General features: G+C 48.5%; 1 protein-coding gene across 12 annotated transcripts in view; it reads left to right on the top strand.

Moving 5' to 3' along the window:
- Positions 1-12,879, top strand: part of MAB21L3 (mab-21 like 3) — a 31,160-nt gene extending 18,281 nt beyond the window's left edge. For 8 of the 12 annotated variants that reach the window (XM_021397888.1, XM_021397877.1, XM_021397898.1 and 5 more), the window contains 3 exons: positions 505-686; positions 1,373-1,567; positions 3,238-4,509. In XM_021397888.1, the coding sequence (XP_021253563.1) occupies positions 505-686; positions 1,373-1,567; positions 3,238-3,471 (611 nt within the window). In that variant the 3' untranslated portion in view covers positions 3,472-4,509. Of the gene's footprint in view, positions 1-504; positions 687-1,372; positions 1,568-1,689; positions 1,825-3,237; positions 5,000-12,191 lie in introns of those variants that run through there. The other 4 variants (XR_002439106.1, XM_021397867.1, XM_021397912.1 and 1 more) reach the window with 4 other exon arrangements.

Here is a 19,980-nt window from a genome sequence, read left to right as displayed (position 1 = left end):
TTCAGTGAAAACGGAAGAAATTGCCATCCTAAATGTCCATTACTGTCCCTTCAAGTCTGCTGCATGGACTCCTTTTGGAATTGGAATCCCTACCCAGTGTCAGTTGAAATGAGATGGACTAACATGCAATTACTTAAACTGCTTATGGTAATCTGCTCTGTATTTACTTCAGTGGCTTAGAGCATGATCACATAATTGGCTCAAACAGCAAAGCTGAAGGAACAGTGATCCATTCAGAATGACAGGAAAAGATGGGGACAGAAACTTTTTCCATGAATACAGTTGGACCAGCATTGACAATGTTCAGCTTTTCTTCCTGTTCTCATTCCTCTGGGCAGATTGAGATAAGCTTTTTCTTGTGTTCCACTTATGTCACTGAAGAGAGTGCTAAGACAGCAGTGGAACTGCAAGGCTCTATTTGGACATGGGCACTAGACAGCCCTTCACTTGTCTTGAGGAGAGGATCTTTTCACCTTTATCACCTTTCATGTTGTTCCCTCACAGATAAAGTGACGGTGCTGGAGAGCTTCAGCTCAGTGGTCAGGGTGGCTGTGGAAACATCAGAATTCCCGGTTGAGGTGGAGCTGGCCCCTACCGTGGAGATTCCAACTTGCTGGCCCGAGAAAGCTCGGTGGCCTCGTTGCCTCAAGCGTTGGCCGTCCCAGGAGAAAGTGCAGTGCATCAAGGTGAGCAGTGTAAAAACAACTGTAAAGTCTGTGCAGGAATTTACTTTGCAGGTATGTGATACTAGTTTGGAAGGCTACAGAGAAGAAATGTTTCAAATTATTTGGATTTTATTGAGAATTTCTTCCCTCAATGATGGTGAATTCTGTGGAGGGAAAACTGATTTAACTGTCTATTGCATGAGTCTCTTGCAAGTAGCTCTGGCCATTTAGCTCAGTCCATTTTTCTTGCTGTTCTGCTTTCTCTCATGTAATCTTTCTGCAAGCAGGGAACTATCTCAGAATTTTCCTTCCGCCCTTATCCCGTTTCTCCCCTTGGCTAGATTCTGGCACTCCATATCTACCCTAGTTGCCATGATGCCACACATCCAGTTCTGCCTTCCAGTCCTGCTCCTCACTTGCTCAGGACCTGCTGCTCCATGGCAAAGTGCCTGCAGAGCTGTGCCTCAGCTTTAGTAGCACTGCTTGTACTGCACCTGGCACCTCTAGAGCTGAACCTCCTGGGAGTAACCAATGTCACCACATGAGGAAACAAAGCGAATTGCTTGTTCCATCAATCAGGAGTCACGATGGGAGCGTTAACCGTGTTTGCTGCCTCTGATAACATACAACATCTTTGTAACATCCCTCTGCATTACTCAGAGAAGTCTGCCTCTGATCTGGTGTCACACTTTCCCTTTTGTCCATAGTCACTTGGATTTGACCTCTTGGCCCGCTCCAATTATCACTGGCAACTGTGCTTCTCCCGTGCTGAGCATATACTCATGGAAGGCCTCGATGAAGATGGTGGTTGTCGCATGAAATGCTTCAGAGTCATGAGGCAGATGAAGGAAGATGTCTGGTGTGCTGGAAATAAGCCTGTCATCACAGCTTATCACCTTCAGGTAGGCATCACCATGATACGAAGATACAGTCTCAGTATCTGTTATAGGGGAATGACATTCATAATCAGGAAGTCTGAAAGACCTAGGTGCATTTTGAAAGCCGTGTCTCCTTCAATTGGCAGCTCTGGCCAGTTCAGTAAATGCTGGGGACAGATCACCTGTTTTTCGCCTGACTGGAAAAGTTTCCTTGCCTCTGGAAACTTCACTGTAACAACTGCCTGTGGATCTTGCTGAATTGGTGTTGGTGCTGATGGGAGGTAACTGCCCTGCAAACCTCCAAGGAGTAGCTCTTACTGAACTACAGCTTGAATCCTCACTATGTCTTTTGTTCCCTGGCAACATCAGAAAGAAGACTTTGTGGTCATTGTAGCTATGAATAAAAAAAATTTGCTCACATTTGAAAAGATATCTGAGAAGAAATTCTTCAGCGCTACAGCTATTGCACGGCCAACTGGAGGGGGAAAGCAGGCAATCTAGAAAATAATGCCTTATTGTGAAGAAGCAGAGGAACTGAAGGCTGTAGTTCAGCTGTGTCTCACAGCATCTGTGGGCCTCTTTGGGGCACTGAATCTGCAGAAGAAAATTTGAGTTAAAAGAACACTAAGAAACTTAGTGGAATTCTTACACCCAAGATCGGTGACTTTTTTGTTTTAGAAAAGATTTTCAGGTTGATCAAGATGGTCAATATTGCATTTCTTTGGTACAATAACTGTAAGTACATCCAGAAAATTCTTCACAAACGTAGAAAAGTCTGTAAAAATGCAATTTGAGCAGCATAAAAATAATACTATGAGAGAAATAATCATATGCAATTAATTATTTTATCTATTGATTCCTCTTTTTACACAGGTAGATAGTGATAGGAGAAGGGGGCATGGATTTAAACTGAAAGAGAGGAGGTTTATGTTAGATATTAGGAAGAAATTCTTCATTCAGAGGGTTGTGAGGCACTGGAACAGGCTGCCCAGAGAAGCTGTGGATGCCCCATCCCTGGGGGCATTTGAGGCCAGGCTTGATTGGTTACAAGTCAGTCTGATTTAGTGGTTAGCAACCCTGCCTACAGCAGGGAGGTGGAACTGGATGGTCTTTGAGGTCCCTTACAACCCAAGCCATTCAAAGATTCTATGATATTACATGAAATAAACTTGGAGAAAGAGAACATAACACATGCGATACTGTGTGTCAGAAGAAAAGCAAGTGTAGCGTGGAATCCCAGTGTACTCAAAAGGCAAATCTGTGTGCATCTTCAGCACAAGTATGGCTGAAGCTAACAGTTATGCTCATATGATTATTATTCTCTCCCTCCTTGCACCTACTGGCTTCTACACTTGTTTAACTGGCAATTTTCTACAGCCTAAACCATTTCTGCAGAGGTCCCTGGCTTTTACAAATCCTCCTTTCCTGCCTGCTCTGGCCATAGGTGCAGGATCCTTGGTATGTCCAGTGAGGCAAAGGAAAGGGGACAGGCAAGGGAAGGTGAAAGGGCTCTGCCTTAGGGTGTTGGTCATGATCCCTCTGTTGTCAAATCGTTAATGTAGGAAGACTGCAGTGCGAGGCTCTCCAATTTCCAAGGCTGTCAGCCACTTACCAGCACTCAAATTGCCTTAGCAAGCTGTGTGAGCCCTCAGCAGAACCTCTAACACCTCTTCTCTCCCATCTGCTTCTTGCAGACAGTGCTATTCTGGACGTGCGAAAAATACCCACGCACCAAGGATTGGCGCTGCTTTCATGAAGCCTTCCTGAGGCTGGTGCAGAAGCTGCACAAGTGTGTGAGCCAGCACTTCCTCAAGCATTACTTTGTCAAGAACACCAATCTGCTCAAATATGCCAACACCAGTGACCTGGACGTGGTGGCCAGCAAGCTCGCTGTCTTCTTAGAGAACCCTGTCTTCTGCCTGGACTAAGGCAGGAAAAAGCTTCCTCACCTCAACTTTGAGCAGTTTCCCCACCTCTTCTCCTCATTGATGGTGTTCTTGTCCTTCCAGTAGGTGTTGCAGCTGGCTTTCTGAGGCAGTTGGCATCGATGGCATGAACAAAATGTCAAGATTGCAGTGGTGGGTGGTGAAAACTGATGGAAGGCATTGCTTGATGCCCAGCCGATCTAATTTGCTTTCAACAGCAACAGCTTGCCTGGAAGCTACAGCCCGTGAAACCCAACCCTGTGTCAGTCAGAGCAGCAACTGCCTTGTTCTCTGCCTCCAGCTTTGTGGCACATAAGCAGAAAGATGGTGCAAATAAGTTTCACTCTGCTGCCTACCCACTGTGCAACCTAGCACATGGATGGTGGCTGCCTCCTCCTTCCTCACAAGGACAGTGAGTTTAATTCATAGGATCATAGAGTGGCCTGGGTTGGAAGGGACCCTAAAGATCATTCCCTGACAACCTTGTAGGCCAGCTCTGCAGAAGAGCAGAGGAACATTATTTTGGAAGTATGCTAAAGGCGGAAGCCTTCTATGAGACAGTTTGTGATGCCTCCATCTACAGTCAAATGGGATCCTGCTCCTGTACAAAGATAACCCTGCCAATAGTGTTGAATAGCTCAAGGGAAGCAGGATGAAGAATGCTGTTTTCTTCTTGCCTCCTCATTTTTTTTTCTCCTCTACCTCCATTTTTCTTCCTGTTACTTCAAGTATATTTTTCTTCATGTTTGCCAGTCTTGTTAGTGCCATACAAACAGGGGGCTTGCCCAGAGCTGATTTCACTTGCACCCCTGGCTCCACCCAGCAGGCTGGAGGAGGAGCACGTCTTTCCCTAGTCTTAAACACCCATGTCTTTCTGGGGCGTTGCATAGGAGGAGAATATTTTTTCAAGGGCTCGTAGCTCCAACATTCCCAGCGCTTTTAATATTAAGTAAATCAGTTTTAGTGTTTCAAAAAGAACCAAGTGCTAGAATGAGTAAAATGAGTGTTGGTTTTAATTGTAATTAAATCTCTGAAACTACACCAAAGTGCACTTTTTTCTTACGCCTGTGAAAGAAAGTAAATAAGCATGTTCTTAGCCCAGGGAGATGAAGTAGTAAGGATGGGATGTGCAGCCCTACTCCTGGGAGCCGCTGTGGTGAGTGGCCATCTGTGGCAGAGCATCTCCCCCGTGTGTTTAATTGTGGTCTTACCATTCATCTTCAGCACAGTCCCCGCTCTCTGGCTTGGTTCTGTACGCAGGATTAACTTGCAGGAGTTACCTTGCATTTGGGAGCTGTGCTATGTGGGAGTGTTGGTCCCAGGCTCACGACTGGTTACAGGTTCAGGAAGGATTCAGGAAAGGATGAAGACATCCTCACCTATCCAACTTCTAGGATACTTCTCTCTCCTTGGTCAACAACCTGGAAGACAAGAGAAGCAGACAGATGGAGAAGAAAGAGGATGAATAGTACCTTCCTTCTTGGCTACTCACAGCTTTGTCTGGTTTTTCCCACTTGTCTGGTTTTTCCAAGTAAGCTTTTCCTTTTCATTTCTTGCAAAGGAATAGTAAGGAAATTTTGCAAAGGAAAAGTAGAAAGACACAATGCATCTTGAGATCTTAGACAATATTCCTTAGGCTCCTGATCAAGTATGTGTGTTGGTATTAAGTATATTTTCAGAAAATTTGATAACCTGCAGGTGATCATGTGTTGACCCCCTACAGAAACCAGTGTCTGGCAGAAGGATTGTTTTAGGATAAGCCCAGTGAATGTACCCATGTCCAGCATCAGCATCTTTCCCTCTTATTTCAGCCTGGTTACCAGCACTTAGAAATCCCTAATGAGTACCAAAATGAAGAGCTTAATTCTGCTAGTGTTGGTGGCCGTATTTAGAGAAGATGATCTCGATATTCTTCACATCTCCAATTCCTCAGTGGTCAGCCATTTCCTTAAAGAGCTTTTGCTTCCTCATCCCTCACCCAATAAAGGAGGTCTTCTTCCAGAGTCAATGCTTTAGGATGTCAGAGAAGGGCCAGGTGGGATCTCAGCTGTGTGGCCCTTCTTGTGCTGCTCTCCTGCATCAGATCCCACCCCTGGGAATACCCTCCAAGGTGCTGTTCCACACCAGTAGACGTGTTGTGTGGAACTGTTTTGAACAGGTCACTCCTCTTGCTAAACCTTTGTGCTCCAGGCTCACTTCTGAATGGAGCATGAGTGGCAATTTCTTGATGACACAGCTTAAAGCACAGCTTCACTGTTTCTGGTGAGCAGAGCTGTTCCTGTACCTTCCATCTAAGGAGCGCAGAGACATCAGTTTGCCAAGAGGGCTGTGACTAGGACATAATGCCTCCTGATGTACCTTGGTTTCTGCTGTTGTTGTAGTGTGTAGCTTCTGAAGCTGGAAGAGGGCAAAAGCAGTTTGAAAGGACAGTGAAAAACCATTCAGGATTCTTTATCCCAAATGTGATATTTTAGAGCACCGATGCATGGTCCGTTTGGATTTAGTTGAAGAGAAGGCCTCCCTCTGTAGCCAGGGGCAGAAGGTGTTTGAGTGGTGGTATCCTACCTTGGCTGCAGCTGTGTATCAGGGTCCTTGGCTGCTGCAGTTCACAGGGAGATACGAAATGGCATCATTTGCAGAGCTACAGGATGGAAGCACTGTTGCTCTGCCCCAGCCCTTCTAGCTGCCAGGAATGAATCAGCAAAGCCAGCAAATGAGCCCAGAGAGATGGAGCCCTGCTTGGAGCCAAGTCTGACAACTTTTTTTCTCTTTTCTTGTTGACACAGAGGCAAATGCATCAGCTAGCATATAATGCTGCAGGAAATTTCATTGTGACTATAGCTACAGTGGTTGTAGCTACAGTGCTATTGACCACAAAGGCACAGAACCATCCCTAGTTTTTTCTCCAAAACAGTAAGTTACAGCCACTAATTGAGGGTGAGGAAAAAGGCTTTCAAGGAAGAATTAGTGTAAGAATTAGGGGCTGAATACAAGGAATAATTTAATCTCAGAGATGGATGGGAAGCACGACGCATACTATCGCTCAGTGTAGGTCAGGTTGTGGGAATGTTTTTGTGTGGTGGTGGTAGAATTCAGGAGGTCTCTGTTTTAAATGACTTCTTCAAACGTAGTTGTTGCATTTATTTTTATCATAGTCAGCTTTCTGCAAGCAGCTTTTCGTTTATGCTGATTATAAACTTGTGGCCTGGGAGCCTCCTACGGACCCGAGGCATTCTCAGCACTCGCCACGGGCCCTCTGCTCCCCCTAGCAGAAACCTCGGTAGGAAATCTGTTGCTCTGTTCCGAAGGAAAACCGTGCAGAACTAGTCCTAGCACTAGAACTTTTACACTGCGTTTAAGTCACTAGAGGGCAATCTCGCTCTCAAAAACACGCACCTCGCGCTCAGGATCTTTCTTGTTGTCAGAATCCGGGTCCTATTAGTTTTCATCGGACTGAGAAGCAAATGATCTCAATTAATCTAATTCTAAATGCCGTTGCCAAAAAGGAGGGAAGGCAAGAGACCAAGGGAGGGCCTTCTAATAAGTAGCGAGGCTCAAGTAGAAGAAAGTCCCTCAACTCTGGGAATGGCTCCAAGGGACAGATTATGGATTTATTGGTTTCTGCAGCAGAAGATGGGCTGGCAGCAATTCCCAACAGCCTTGTTTCAGGGACAGCACCAACAGGCAGAGAGCAGGAGCGTGCCGGGAAGAAGACAGCTACCACCCCGCCTCTCTGTCCATGGAGCTGGACTATGCACCTGCTGAGGAGGGAACAAGCATGGCTTCAGCTCCCTGGCAACTCCGTCTTCCTCTTTCTCTCCTTTTTCTGCCCCAGGAGATATACTCTCCAAGCACAGCTTTCTGATGCCATTCCTTCAGCTCGGGTGGTCAGTTCTGGCCTCTCCTTGACGTCACAGGCACCACGTGTGGACAGTGCCCAGTACAGACCCTGTCCTCATGCTCCTCCTTGAGTGACACTGAAGTCAGACTACCTTGCAAACTGTGTTCCTGGTGGAGCAGCCCTGCCCCTCTGAGCAAAACTAGGGCATAGAGAGTTACAGATAACAAGCTAATTCTGCCTGCACTGTAGATGTTTCCCTCTCCACCAATGCGAGGGTTGCTGTTTTTAAGGATAAACATTGCTTTTTCATAGTCATAGATTGGCTTGGACTGGAAGGGACCTCAAAGACCATCTAGTTCCAACCCCCTGCCATGGACAGGGCTGCCACCCACCAGATCAGGCTGCCCAGGGCCCTATCCAGCCTGGCCTTGAGCACCTCCAGGAATGGGGCACCCACATCTTCTCTGAGCAGTTTGTGCTAGTGCTTTTCTAGTGATGCAGGTGTTAGTCAGTTTTGCTCCAAGCAATACCTTTTGGTCAGAGCTTGGCTTTGAAAGCAACTCCTCGGTGGGTCAACAGCTCAGAGAAATGTACTTCCTCCTGCTGGCAGGGCACAGCTTTGGGTGCAGGGTCATCTGCAGCCTGATCCTAAGCTAGGAGCCAGTTGCCTCTGGTTCATCGCTTATTTGCTCTTGCCTTGGAGGAGATGAGTACCATTTGTACTGCAGCAAACCAGGCAGCCAAACCTCTTCTGCTGCAGGGTCAGGTAGCCTTAGACCCATGCTGCTTCTGCAGCAACAGCTGGGTCATATCCCCTGCAATACCCACGCTGCCACTGCAGTGCCAGTACAGCACTGGCATGACTGGTAATGATAAGAAAAGACAATGCCCATCAGGAGATTTTTTTTCTAAATATGGCAAAAAGAATTTTAAGAAAAATGAACATGGATTCCTGTTGATCCCCTTTTCAACATGTGAGAAAATGGGTTAAGAGTGATCTCACCAATCGCCGAATCCCATCATTTGTTCTTTCTGCCCCTGATCTCCAAATGAACCAAGAGCTGTTTCAAAGGCCTCCAGATGCTCAGCCTCTGCTCCTTCAGCAGACAGACCATTTCAGGCCTGCACAGGTCATCAGGAGCTTTCTCTGAACTTTCAGCCTGAATTCATTCGACAGCCAACATTGTGGTCTTGCACCAATACAGACTCAAGATGCCACTCTTCCTCCATAGGGTTTGCTGTCCATACAACCATCAGAGGGGTAATCATTATCTCCCTTGCTTTTAGCAAAGCATGACCAGATACGCCAAATCCTAAGGCCCCTTTTTCTCTGCCAAAATCTGTGTTCCAGCCCTGCTGTGCTACTTTTTCAAGTGTAGTTCACCTGAGCGGGAATAACCAGGGTGCTTTGCACAGTTCCAGATGAGGTGTCTTCAGCACCTCCTCTAGTGGCACGCCAAATAAATATGGGATGTGCTACATGGATTAGTATTGCGCTGAAAAGAACACCAAAGGGTCAAGTTCCCTTAAAGCATAACTGCAGCTTCAAAGGAGGAGCAGCTATCGTCAATGATTTCCTTATTAAACCAGGTTAGGCTGGTTGAAAGGCTCGCCATGGTCCAGTTGTCTTTGAAGTGAACCAAACTCCCAAGGCTGTGAGCCAGCAGATCCATCATCTCTGCAAGCCATGAGCTCTGGCCAGAATCAATCCGTCTGTCCCAGCCTGTTCCTCTGTGTCCTCCCCAGCCCGCAGCTGCCTCAGGGCTATGCTTCTTCCCTACTTCTCAATCTGCTGGTGGACACCATCCCTCCTTGTAACACCCATCTGGCTTCCTACGCCTAGGCTGAGGAGTTTGACTGTTTTCTAGCTGTGTCGTTAAAATATTGTGAGCTGGAGAGGCAACAGATCAGTGACCAGAGCTAATGGCAGCAAAAAGGATTAAATGAACAATAGGTCTTGAGCGTAATTTATGAATGCCATTAGCAGCTGAGAGGGAGTTACGTTATGACTGCAGTTCTGAGGGGGAAGGGTGGTTCTTATCTGGCAGGAAGAAAAAAAAAGTGTCTGATTGCATTTGGATTAACAAACAATGGTAATATTAATCTATCTTGGACTGTTATGCTTAGATTAGGTCTAATAACAGCCGAGCAAACAGACTGCATTTCCTGCATCTTGCCTTGGATGCCCGTGGCCAGTGAGTGTTGTGTTGGTACCTGGGGTTGTGGCTGTGCAGCATGCACTGCCCTGCCTAGCACAGCGTGGTTCTCCATCAAAACTCATGCAGAATGCGAATTGTCCAATGCAGTGCTCTGCATCGATCAGGACATCTGTTACAGGAGCGTTTGGCTGGAGCCCCACAGCCCAAGGATGGCACTGAGCTAACCTCTCCCTGGTCTGAAATAGCATCTCCCTGCTTTGTTTCATAATCAATGCAGCATCTCGTTAAATTGCTTAGCTTGGCATCTGGGACCATTAGTCATCGCGTGATGCGAGGGATCCTAATCAGATTAAACCTCAGGATCATATTGTGGAGGGAGAGATTAGACTGGAGAATAAAGCAAAAGTAATTTTGTGTGGCAGTGCAGTTGCCTCTCCTTGGGGTGGAGGGGGCATAGGAAGTCCCTGTGGAGGGTGGATGTATTGGGGATTTCTTTCACCGACCCCCAGCCCAGCTCTGAGCAGAACAGCTTCAGCACTGTTGAAGGAAATACAGCCCTGCATGGGGTTGGCTCGCTCTGCTTTTCTTCCCAAATGGGACTAGAGTGAGTGTTTGCCTGGGGAAGGAAAACCCAGGGGATGCAGGGGCTGCCAGGAGCCAAAGCCGTGTGTGCACTGAAGCAGTACTTCTGGGTGGGGGATGCCCTGGGCCCCGGCTACTTAGTGCTGGAGCTAAAGCCAATTAGGGGGTAAAATCTGTACAGAGCACGGCTTTTTCTCTGGGAAACTCCGGGTTCAGAGGAAGTGCAAGCACTCACATAGTCACATGCACGCCCCGTCACCACCAGTGAAATCAGTGGGAATCTATAAATACACTCACTTGCAAAATGGGGCTAGGCTGACTCCTATCCCAAAAGAAGTAAACAGCTGTCAAAAAAAGTGGAGATAATGTGTACATAAATTTTTTACAACTGTATCTAAGACAATTGTAAGCTCTGTTCCCGCGCTCCTTGTTACTTGTCCTGGAGATACGCTTAATGCATAATATATCCTTTCATCAGCTTGATCTTCTGTTGAGATACGGTGCCGTCTTCCTTCCCCTTTGTCTGCTCTCCATTCCCAGGAGATTAGGTAGTCTAGGGCAGGAGCCTGGCATAGGAAGGATCTTCATTTTCACTGTGCTTCCTGAAGCTTAACACAATGCAAGCCCATAGAATAACCTCAGAGTAAGGGCAGGAGAGGGGCAAGGGTGGCAACCCCGGTCCTGCTGGCTGAGCCCGCCTGGGTACAGCAGTGTTCTTAGCCAGGGGAAAGCAGCTCCGAGACCTCGGGAGCTCCATGACACCACATGCTCCCAGCAGCATTCCAGCTGACAAAGGAGCAAAGGCATCTCAGGCCTTGCCGTGGGTTTAATGAGATCATATGCAATATGGATATGATATGCAATGAACGTAGTGATCCAAACATAGGCTGTATTTCCCTCCCTCCCTCTCTCTGTGAATACAGGCACCATGTAGTAGGAGTAGAGCCGAGGCTCCCTTTGCCTGTGCCCCAAGCTGGCAGCAAAGCCGCAGACCCTACGAGCAGGGCAGGGCATGAGGTAGAGGAGGCTGACCCAATGGAAGGCCTCCTATCGCCTGCTGATGTTCTCAGACCACATAGCCTGCCCTCCGGGCACTCTCTGTTCCTGCATTAAAGGCTCTTAAGGCATTGATCCTGCTACAGCCCCCAGTGCCAAGAGGCCCTGGTCTTTGTCACGTTCATGGGATCGCAGCGTGGTTGCTTTCATTTGCTAGGATTTAATGAGAGCAGAGATTTTCCAGGCAAAAGGAAGGACCACATCTCTGTTTAGATTATTTGATTTCTGTCTTTTACAGAGGAAACCACAGCAAAGGCTGCTCTTGGTGCTCTCAAACTGGATCTCTTTGAAACCTCACCCCACAATCAAAATAAGAAAACAGAAAACAATGCTTCAATAAATAGTCACTGTTTATATCCCAAATCCATGTCATTTAGGAAAAACATGCTAGCATCCAAAACGGGTGTCTACTTACAGAGGTCTGTTTAACACGTGGTTAGTAAACAGGAGGGCACCAGGGTCTGTGTTTTTCTGAACAGGAAATGTCTCAAAACCCAGAAATTTTGGCAAAACTCCATAGTTCGCATGCAACCTAAAGCAGCATTGTAGGAGCAGCCTGTGAGAGCTCTGGCACCCAATTCCACTTTACTCTGTGCCCCGAGCATTGCAGGCATGCCTTTTGGAGAGACTGATCTGGTATCCACAAACTGCTTGTGTTGAGTCTACTGGGAAATTTTGCACAGAACTCCAAACAGGCATGTTCCTTTCTCTTTTCACAGAGAGACCAACCTGTAAGGAAAACTGATACATGCCAAATTCTGGGGCTTAGTAGATAGAAATTCTAATGTTAGCTCAGCAACTTGTAATACTAACATGGCTATGTGGGAACAGTAGACTGGTTCTTAGCTGTGTACATTGGACACAAATCGATCTAAAAATCACTCTGTAAGAGGCTGTAACTATTGATTTATTTTTTTTTCAGCAGTCTTCTCTTACAAGCTGGAAAAGCCCTGTAACAAAATCCTGGTCAAATGGAACGTGACTGCCAGAATCGTATTTGAAATGTTTGGAATATAAGGTACAGCTAGTGCTCTGGGAGAAAATAACCATTAAAATCACCTTTTTTTCTTCTTTCCATTTCATAGAATCATAGAATCAAAAAGGCTGGAAAAGACCACTAAGATGATCTAGTCCAACCACCAACCCATCCTCACCATGCCGACTAACACATGTTCCTCAGGACCACACCTACACGTTTCTTGAACACCTCCACAGGCGGTGACTCCACCACATCCTTGGGCAGCCTGTTCCAATGGCTCACCACTTTGTTTCTGAGAAGAAATTTTTCCTAATATCCAGAAGAATCATAGAAAAAGACCACTAACATCATCTATTCCAACCATCATCCCCAAAAGCATTCCCAGACTCTCTACTCCCTGGCTATACTCTGTTAGACAGGGCATGAACACACTGCAAGCTTCAGCCCACCTCTGAGAGCCTTCACAGACTGGCTAGGGCTCAAGGTGGGCCTAGCAGAACATTCAACCTGTATTTTGACCTGCTGAGCACGGCCTTTTAGTGCAGGTCATGCTGTGCATCCTTAGCTGGGAAACAGAGAAAGATGTGACTGGTGTTGTGTGGCTGCATGGGGCAAAAGGGTGGCTTGTCCAAGGGGCAGAGGGTGGGAGAGGCTGCTGGGCTTTGCTGACCTGAGAAACTCTTCTCTGAGCCTGTGGCTGCTCCTGTCTGCAGAAAAGCTGCTGCTGCTGATTGTGACACTGTGCTGCTCTCTCTGCTGTTATTTGATATTCTTAATGGATATGAGTTTCTATATTTGTCTGTTTGTTTATATCCTCCTTGGTGATTACGGATCCATCTCCTGTCAACTTGCAGGGCCCTGCCTGCACAACACATAGCATTTCTGATGCTTTGGGAGTACATAGGCTGCTCCAAAAGTAATGCCTCCTATTTATTTCTATGGAAACTAGCTACAACAGATACAAAAAGCACAATAACGCTATTTGATACAGCAAGTTTTCAGCTACAAAACACTATTTTTCAACACTGTCACCACCATTCACTGTGCTCTTTCACCCATGCTAAACAAGTGGAGGTGCCCCACTGCTGCTGTTGCCGCTGCTGAAACACACTACCCACCTCCTCACTGTGCTGACATCCACTGCTTGGTCTCCATAAATGCTGAGCAAGTGTTGATGACTATCAGTGCGTGCCATTTTTTCCACATGGAGGAATCCAGTGACACCCCTCTGCTTCATCCGCGCTCCCATGTCAGACACCATTTTGTCAGACTGCCCCTCTGCTGCCGTCTGTCACAGAGCAACAACATGTAAGGGAAGACTGGGGGGAAGGTTCCACCTCCACTGCCATAACACTGACATCTGCTTCTGATGTCATGGGCCAAAATAATAAATTAGGAGGCATTAGTTTTGGAGACTCCTTGTTATTACGTTTCATTACTTTCTGGCTGTAAACATGAGATCGACACGAGGGGAGCATCATCTCTGCTGCTGCCGTGACCCCTGCTGTCCTGCGACAGGGCAGGAGTGACTGACTGGAGAGATGGAGTTTCTCTGACAGACCAGAATTGTGCCACATTTGCAAGTTTTTCTTCTCTAACCTGGACAGAAAGCTGTAGTGTTGGGCCTGCCATCGCTGTCTGCCCAGAGGCACAGCAGCAGTGTCTGCTGCTTCTGGGCACCTTGCTGGCCCTCACGGTGATAGCTCCAGCAGCTCCAGCTCTGCCTAGCCCTTCAAGGAAAGGCCCTTGCTCCTTCCTCCTCCCTCCTCCCTCCTCCCACCTTCCTCCTCCTCCTTCTCCTGCACTCCCTGCCCTGGAAAGGTCTGGTGTCTAGGGAGGGGACCAGCTGCTCCTCCCTCTTGCTGCAGGCTGGTGCCCCACAGCCATGCATTTTAATGTAATACAAAGCTGCATGGTTGTTGCTGTTGTTTTTTCCTTTTGCCACCTGCTTTGATCCAAGCCTAATTTTTCCTCTGTGCTAGCTGTGCCAAGGTGAACAGGCAGGCTCTCCCTTTGCAACAAGCACGCCCAGTGCCCCCTGTCCCTCTGCTGCCCGTGCCCCTCCTTGGCCAAGAACACGGTGTACCTGCTGGGTGCTGCACCCCTGCGCTGCCTGCGCTGTTCTCTTCCTCAACCCGGCACTAAAGCTCCGCTCCCTCCCCCCTCATTTAAATGAGAGTGTTAGATTTATTGGGCAATGGAAACTTTCCATTGCAAATGACTCAAATTACGTTGGAAACTGGAATATTTCTCAGCAGCCTTTCACACAGCTCCCTCTTCTCTCCAGGACAGCTTCCAAACTCGCTGAGGAGTGGGGGGTGGGAACACATTTTGCTGCCCTCTCCCAAGACTCTGGCTTGCAGCCCCCCTTTGCCACTATGAGGTCTGGATGTAGCCAGGCACTTGGGCCTCCATCACTCCTCCTCACGCCAGGTTTTCCTCTGGCCGATGAGGCGAGCTGGCTCTGTCTCATCAGTGACTGCCTCCTTAATGCTGTAATCAGATCTGCTGGGTCTAAATTCCATCCTGTGCCCAGAGGGCAGTGCAGGAGGAACGAGGGTGCCCCAGCCCAGAGGTTGCTGGGCATCTTAGCACCGTGCTGCTGCTTTCCCAGCCCGATCCGGGCCCCCCTGTCTTCAGCAGTCAGAGCAGTTTGGGGTGATGCTGTCTGAAACCTCATCTGTCTCAAAGAGTGTGTCTATAAATGGAATTATTTCAGAGCAGGGGAAAAGCACTCACTCTTCTTCCACACATGGTGTTATTTAGGCGGAGCGATTAACATTCAAATGCCATTTGCATCCCAATTAATCGTTTAGCAAGGGCAGGCCCCGTGGCAGCAGGTCAGCCCGGTCCTGCCTCCGTGGCTTGTGAGGCCCACATGCCCGCAGTGCTCCCAGGCACACAGAGTGGAGGGGCTCTCAGTGTGACTCTTTGGTGGCCCTGGGGACGTCACCAGGGCTGGGATGGCAGCCAGGTGCCCACAGGAACCCTCTCATACTCCACGGCACGGCCCCACGGCACAGTGCTTCCAGACGCAGGCTGCAGAGGATGCTCGTGGCCGGCTGCTGAGCCAGCCCCAGGGAGCCCAGAGCACTTGGCCTCTCGCTGATTGACACAATGACTCACATCACCCCATTTTTTCCCAAGAACAAGAGGCGTCGCCGAGGCTGAGTCACTTGGGCCCCGGCAGTTTTATGCAAAGTGTGAGCAGCCATCTTGGCCCTGTCCCCAGTGGGAGCACAGACGGCAGCCAAGACAGGCGGGGTGGGACCAGCAGCAGTTTGATGCAGCATCAGGCTGGCACGCCGCCTACTGCAGCACGGCTGGAGGCTTGGTGCTGAAGGAGAGATGGAGATGACCCCTCCATGCCCTCTGGGGGCTGGATTTCCACCATGACGAATGTGGAATGGGAGGCTTCTGGATGAAGTGCTGCTTTGCTGCAGTTCAGCAGGGAGAAAAAGAGCAAGCTGCACCTTTTAATTTTCTCTCTCCCATCCCCAGCACGTTTGCTGTGCTCCCCTCGGTCTGCATCCCGATCTCTTTCTGCTTCCCACCAGGGTTGTGTTTGTGTTACCTACAGGGAAACTCACAAATCCAGGTTATACCCCTCTGTTCTCGCTTGATAGCGATAATTTCTCCAAACAAACTCTTTGATTTATATTCTTTTGTACATCAAAACTCTGTCAACAATCATAATTACATGTAAATCACTTCCGTGGTTTTCATATCAAATATTACTTCTCCAAGCCCTAAACAGAAGGGGAGAGACTTTGCTCTTTGCTTGCAGTAGGACTGAAACCTGATGGTCCCTGTGCAGGTGGCTGCTGACAGGCAGCATTACTGCAGCAAAGCCCCAGATCTTGCGGCCATGTAATTATGAAAAACACCCTGTTTTCATTTAAGAACAATAAAATACTTTTCCAGCCCTGGGCTGTGTGGGGGTGAAATGTGAAAAAAAAACAAGCCTACGAGCCTCACATTTCTCAAACTAAGCAGCAAATAAAACCCCTACAGTTTCCTTTTTAAAAGCCACGATTTTTTTTTTTAGCCATCGTCATGACACTTTGGGACCTCGCATAGATTTCTTTTCTTCCCCAAAAGCTGAAGAGGTGGCAATAAAGAGGAAGCTGTTAATCCACCCATCGAGCGGTTCTGAAAATACAACCTGTGGCAAAGCAGCCGACATGGCTGGCGGTGCCGGGATGGCTGCATACACAGCGAGGGAGGAGCCTTCTATATTTAAAAGGCTAATGTGGTGGCTTGGGCAGAAAATGAGACAAGTGAGCCTGTTAATTAGGAATATAAGCTTCATTCCCTGCAGCTCTGGTACACATCACACTTTCCTCCAGCCCTCGGCTTCCTCTCCACCTTGATTATTTCATCTTTCTTGTTCATCTTATATTAAATTACAGAGTCTTTGAACAAAGGCTTCATTGACGCCACACAGCAGCATGGCCAGCTGCAATGTGCTTCTCTGCTCTCCAGGTCCCTGAAAGTGTTCCTCAGTGATCCCCACGACAGGGTACAATGGCTCTCACAACTGCCTGCTGCTACGCTTTAACCTCAGGACATCATTTAATAGCAAAAGATCACCTGGCACCCGTGTCCGCAACCAGAAGCTGACATTTCTTTGAGGTATCTCCCAAAATTTTCCCGTTCCCAGTGACACTGTGATGTTCTGCCAGTAAGAAGCCAAAATAGTTGATGCTAAAGATTTTAAAATCAAAGAGTTCTGTAACTTGTGGGACTAAAGGAGCCATATCAAAATTTGGAAGAGCAAGAGCTTCTGTGTTGGTTTTGGCCTGGTGCTTGAAGCAGGAAGTGCCCGAGGTCTCATCAAGAAGCCAGTTTCCACAAATCCAGACCAATTTTGGCAAATTCAGAAGGCTTGGAAACTACAGATGACTTTTATATGATCTTAATCACATGGAAGCAGGAGGGTGGGAAGAAGTCAGGTTCCAAGGCACTTGAGGGTTTCCTCATTGCTTACCAAGAGCCCAAGTTTCTCAGAACAAATGTTGCACCCTCTGCTGCTTGTGAACCCTTGAAGTGCAGTGCAGGGCCAGGCATGTGCCCATGCTTTGGTGTCACCCACCAGCCCTACTGAGGGCTTACAAGGCTGGGGGGAGGCAGGCGGTACTGGGGCAGCCTGTTCCAGAGGGAGACTGTCCTATTCTTTTCTTCTGGAATGAATTTGGATCTCTTTCCTATAGTTCTGAGGAACGCAGTCACGCTTCCCAAGGGGAGAACCATGCCTATCTTGTGGCTGCAAAGTTGGGTGTGATGGACTTGGCAGCTAACACTGCAGAGGTGACGGTGTGCTTGGAACACAATGCCCATGTTTCCAGTGTGGTCCATCCAGTATGTAGCCTATCTGGGGCAAAACCAGGATCCTGCTGCACAGTCTGTGCAAGAGAAAAGCATGTGTGGTAGCAAGGGAAGAGGAAAACATTCACCTCCCTGCTCTGGTGAGGAGGTGAAAGGCTGTTTGGGGCTCACCAAGCAAGAGCAAAGCCTGGATGTGGATTCTGCTGGAGAATTGAGTGGTTGAGGGGGATCTGCTCATCTCAGGCTCCCTGTAGTGCTTCCAAAGACTACACTGCCCTATCAAGAAAAGTAATTCCCTGGGGCAGTGATGTTCTATACCACATCTGCTCTAGCTTGTTGTGTTGCTCCACAGCTGAAAAATTGTCCTGCAGTAGCCAGAGAGGTGGTTCTCCATCAGATGCCCTTTACCCTGAATGGCAACCACCTGTAACGCTTTGCACTCCACCTGCAGCCTTAAGATTCCTCGTCTCAATAATTCAGCATGTGCTCAGCAGAAGCTTGGCTGCTTTCCCTGGGGACTTTGCCTCCTGGCATCAGGCATTGCGAGTGCTGCCCTTTCTTTCCCTGGGAATGGGCTCACCCCAGCAACCACCAGCAGTACTGCCAGGCCCATCCAAACCAGGATGGGAGGTACTGAGCTGATTTTCTTTCCGTTGTACTCTCTGTCCTGTGGCTCCTCTGCAAAGTGAAAGGCTCTGTTGTTTGCGGTGCTGGGCATCACCTTCCAGGTGTACAAAGCCTGCATTGAGGGAGGGCTGCTTATCTCCTGACCTGTGATGGAGACAGCAGTGTGTCCTTGGTTATGTCTGGGTCTGTGCACCATGCCTGAACATGATTGTCTGAGGATATGTGATTAGATAGCAAGAAACAAGCAGCAGAGACAGGTAATCAGAGGTGTGGAAAGACCAAAAATAGGCTGAAAATCCCATCTGTCCCCAGGCTGATGTCCAGCAGGGAGCTGGGCACTGCTGCAACGTGGAGCTAAATCCTAAATGCAGGTGGGCAAGGGAGGATTTAGCAGCAGAGAAGATGGGTGGGCACCAGGGGTTACCCCAGAGGAGGAGCTGGGAAACAAAGGATGCTTGGAAAGGATGCGGGAGATGGGTGCCCACCTGAGAGACAGTGTGCCCAGCAGCACACAGGGCTTGCTCCACCATGGGCATTACAGCCAGTCTTGGCCATGTTCATGACTCTTGCTGCAGTAGTTTTCCACTGGGGGATGTGTGCAAGGCTGGTTATTTTCCAGAAAGTAAGACAGAAACATTGACATCTTCCAGGACCCCCTGGCCATCAGCTGGTGGAGCTGACTCATTAATACCTAGTTTTGGGTGCTGCTCCTGCCTTTCCTTTCTCTCTCCCCCTGTGCCTCCCCCAGCAGAAGCACTGCACACACCCACGCTGCTGGCACTGCCAGCCCTCCTGGCCAGCTCTGTCCCCATGAGTGGCACGTGGCCATGCAGGGGGGCAAGAGGCGGCCATCTTCACCCCAGCAGCATCCCCAAAGCCTCCTCCAGCACCCAGGGACAAGCCCACAGACAAATGGATGCGCAAAAAGGGACAAGGGCTGGCAGAGCTCAGGGAAAGTGGGCAGTGGTGCTTACTGGCCCCACAGGACAGGGCTCCCGGCCAGGCAGCCTGCCCTCCTCCTGCCTCCTTGGCCGCATCCAGACTGCAGACAGCCGCTGCTTTCAGCACTGAGACCCACCCAGCGCGGCCACGCTCATTTATAGGCAGTTGTCTGCCCTTGGCTGCCTTACAACATCTTGCAGGGAAAACTTCCATGAAAGAAGGTTTTTTTTTAAAAGCTGACCTGCACAAGCCCAAAACCAACAGCCCAGAAACGCAGGCTCATTAACCTCTCCTTGTGTAATGAGGAGAGAAAGTACGTAGGTCTCTTTGAAAGTAATGCCTCCCATTTATTTTCTTGGAAAATCCTATAGATACGAAGAGCACAATAACAGCATTTGATAGAGCAAATTCTCAGCTACAAAACACTATTTTTCAACACTGTTGCCACCATTAGCTGTGCATTTTTACCAGCCATGAACAAGAGCCTGCATGCCATGCTCATAAAAATCTGCCCCATTGCTGCTGTCATCACTGCCGAAACACACTACCTACTGCCTGACTGTGCTGACGTCCACTGTTTGGTCTCCATAAATGTTCAGCAAGTGTCGATGACTGTCAGCAGGGGCCATTTTTTCTGCATGGAGGAATTCAGTGACACCCCTTTGCTTCATCCACACATCAACCCCACTCCTCTTGGCACCTTCTTCCTGTTTTTCCTCAAGTCTCAGCCTCCAGTGAGGTACATGGAGCCACCACCAGACAAACACGTTGCCCAGAAAAGCTGTGGATGCCCTATCCCTGGAAGCATTCAAGGCCAGGTTGGATGGGGCTCTGAGCAGCCTGATCTAGTGGTTGGCAACCCTGCCCATGGCAGGATGTTGGAACTAGATGATCTTTAAGGTCCCCTCCAACCTCTAAGATTCCAACATTCTAAGATTCTATGATTTTAACACAGCTCTAGACCTAACAAGAGCCACTCAGGGTGGTGCTGCCCACAG

This window comes from Numida meleagris, chromosome 1 (assembly GCF_002078875.1).
Source record: "Numida meleagris isolate 19003 breed g44 Domestic line chromosome 1, NumMel1.0, whole genome shotgun sequence".
Classification (NCBI taxonomy): Eukaryota; Metazoa; Chordata; class Aves; order Galliformes; family Numididae; genus Numida; species Numida meleagris.
The sequence above is the reverse complement of the archived record's forward strand: the minus strand, read 5'-3'. Positions and strand labels throughout refer to the sequence as shown.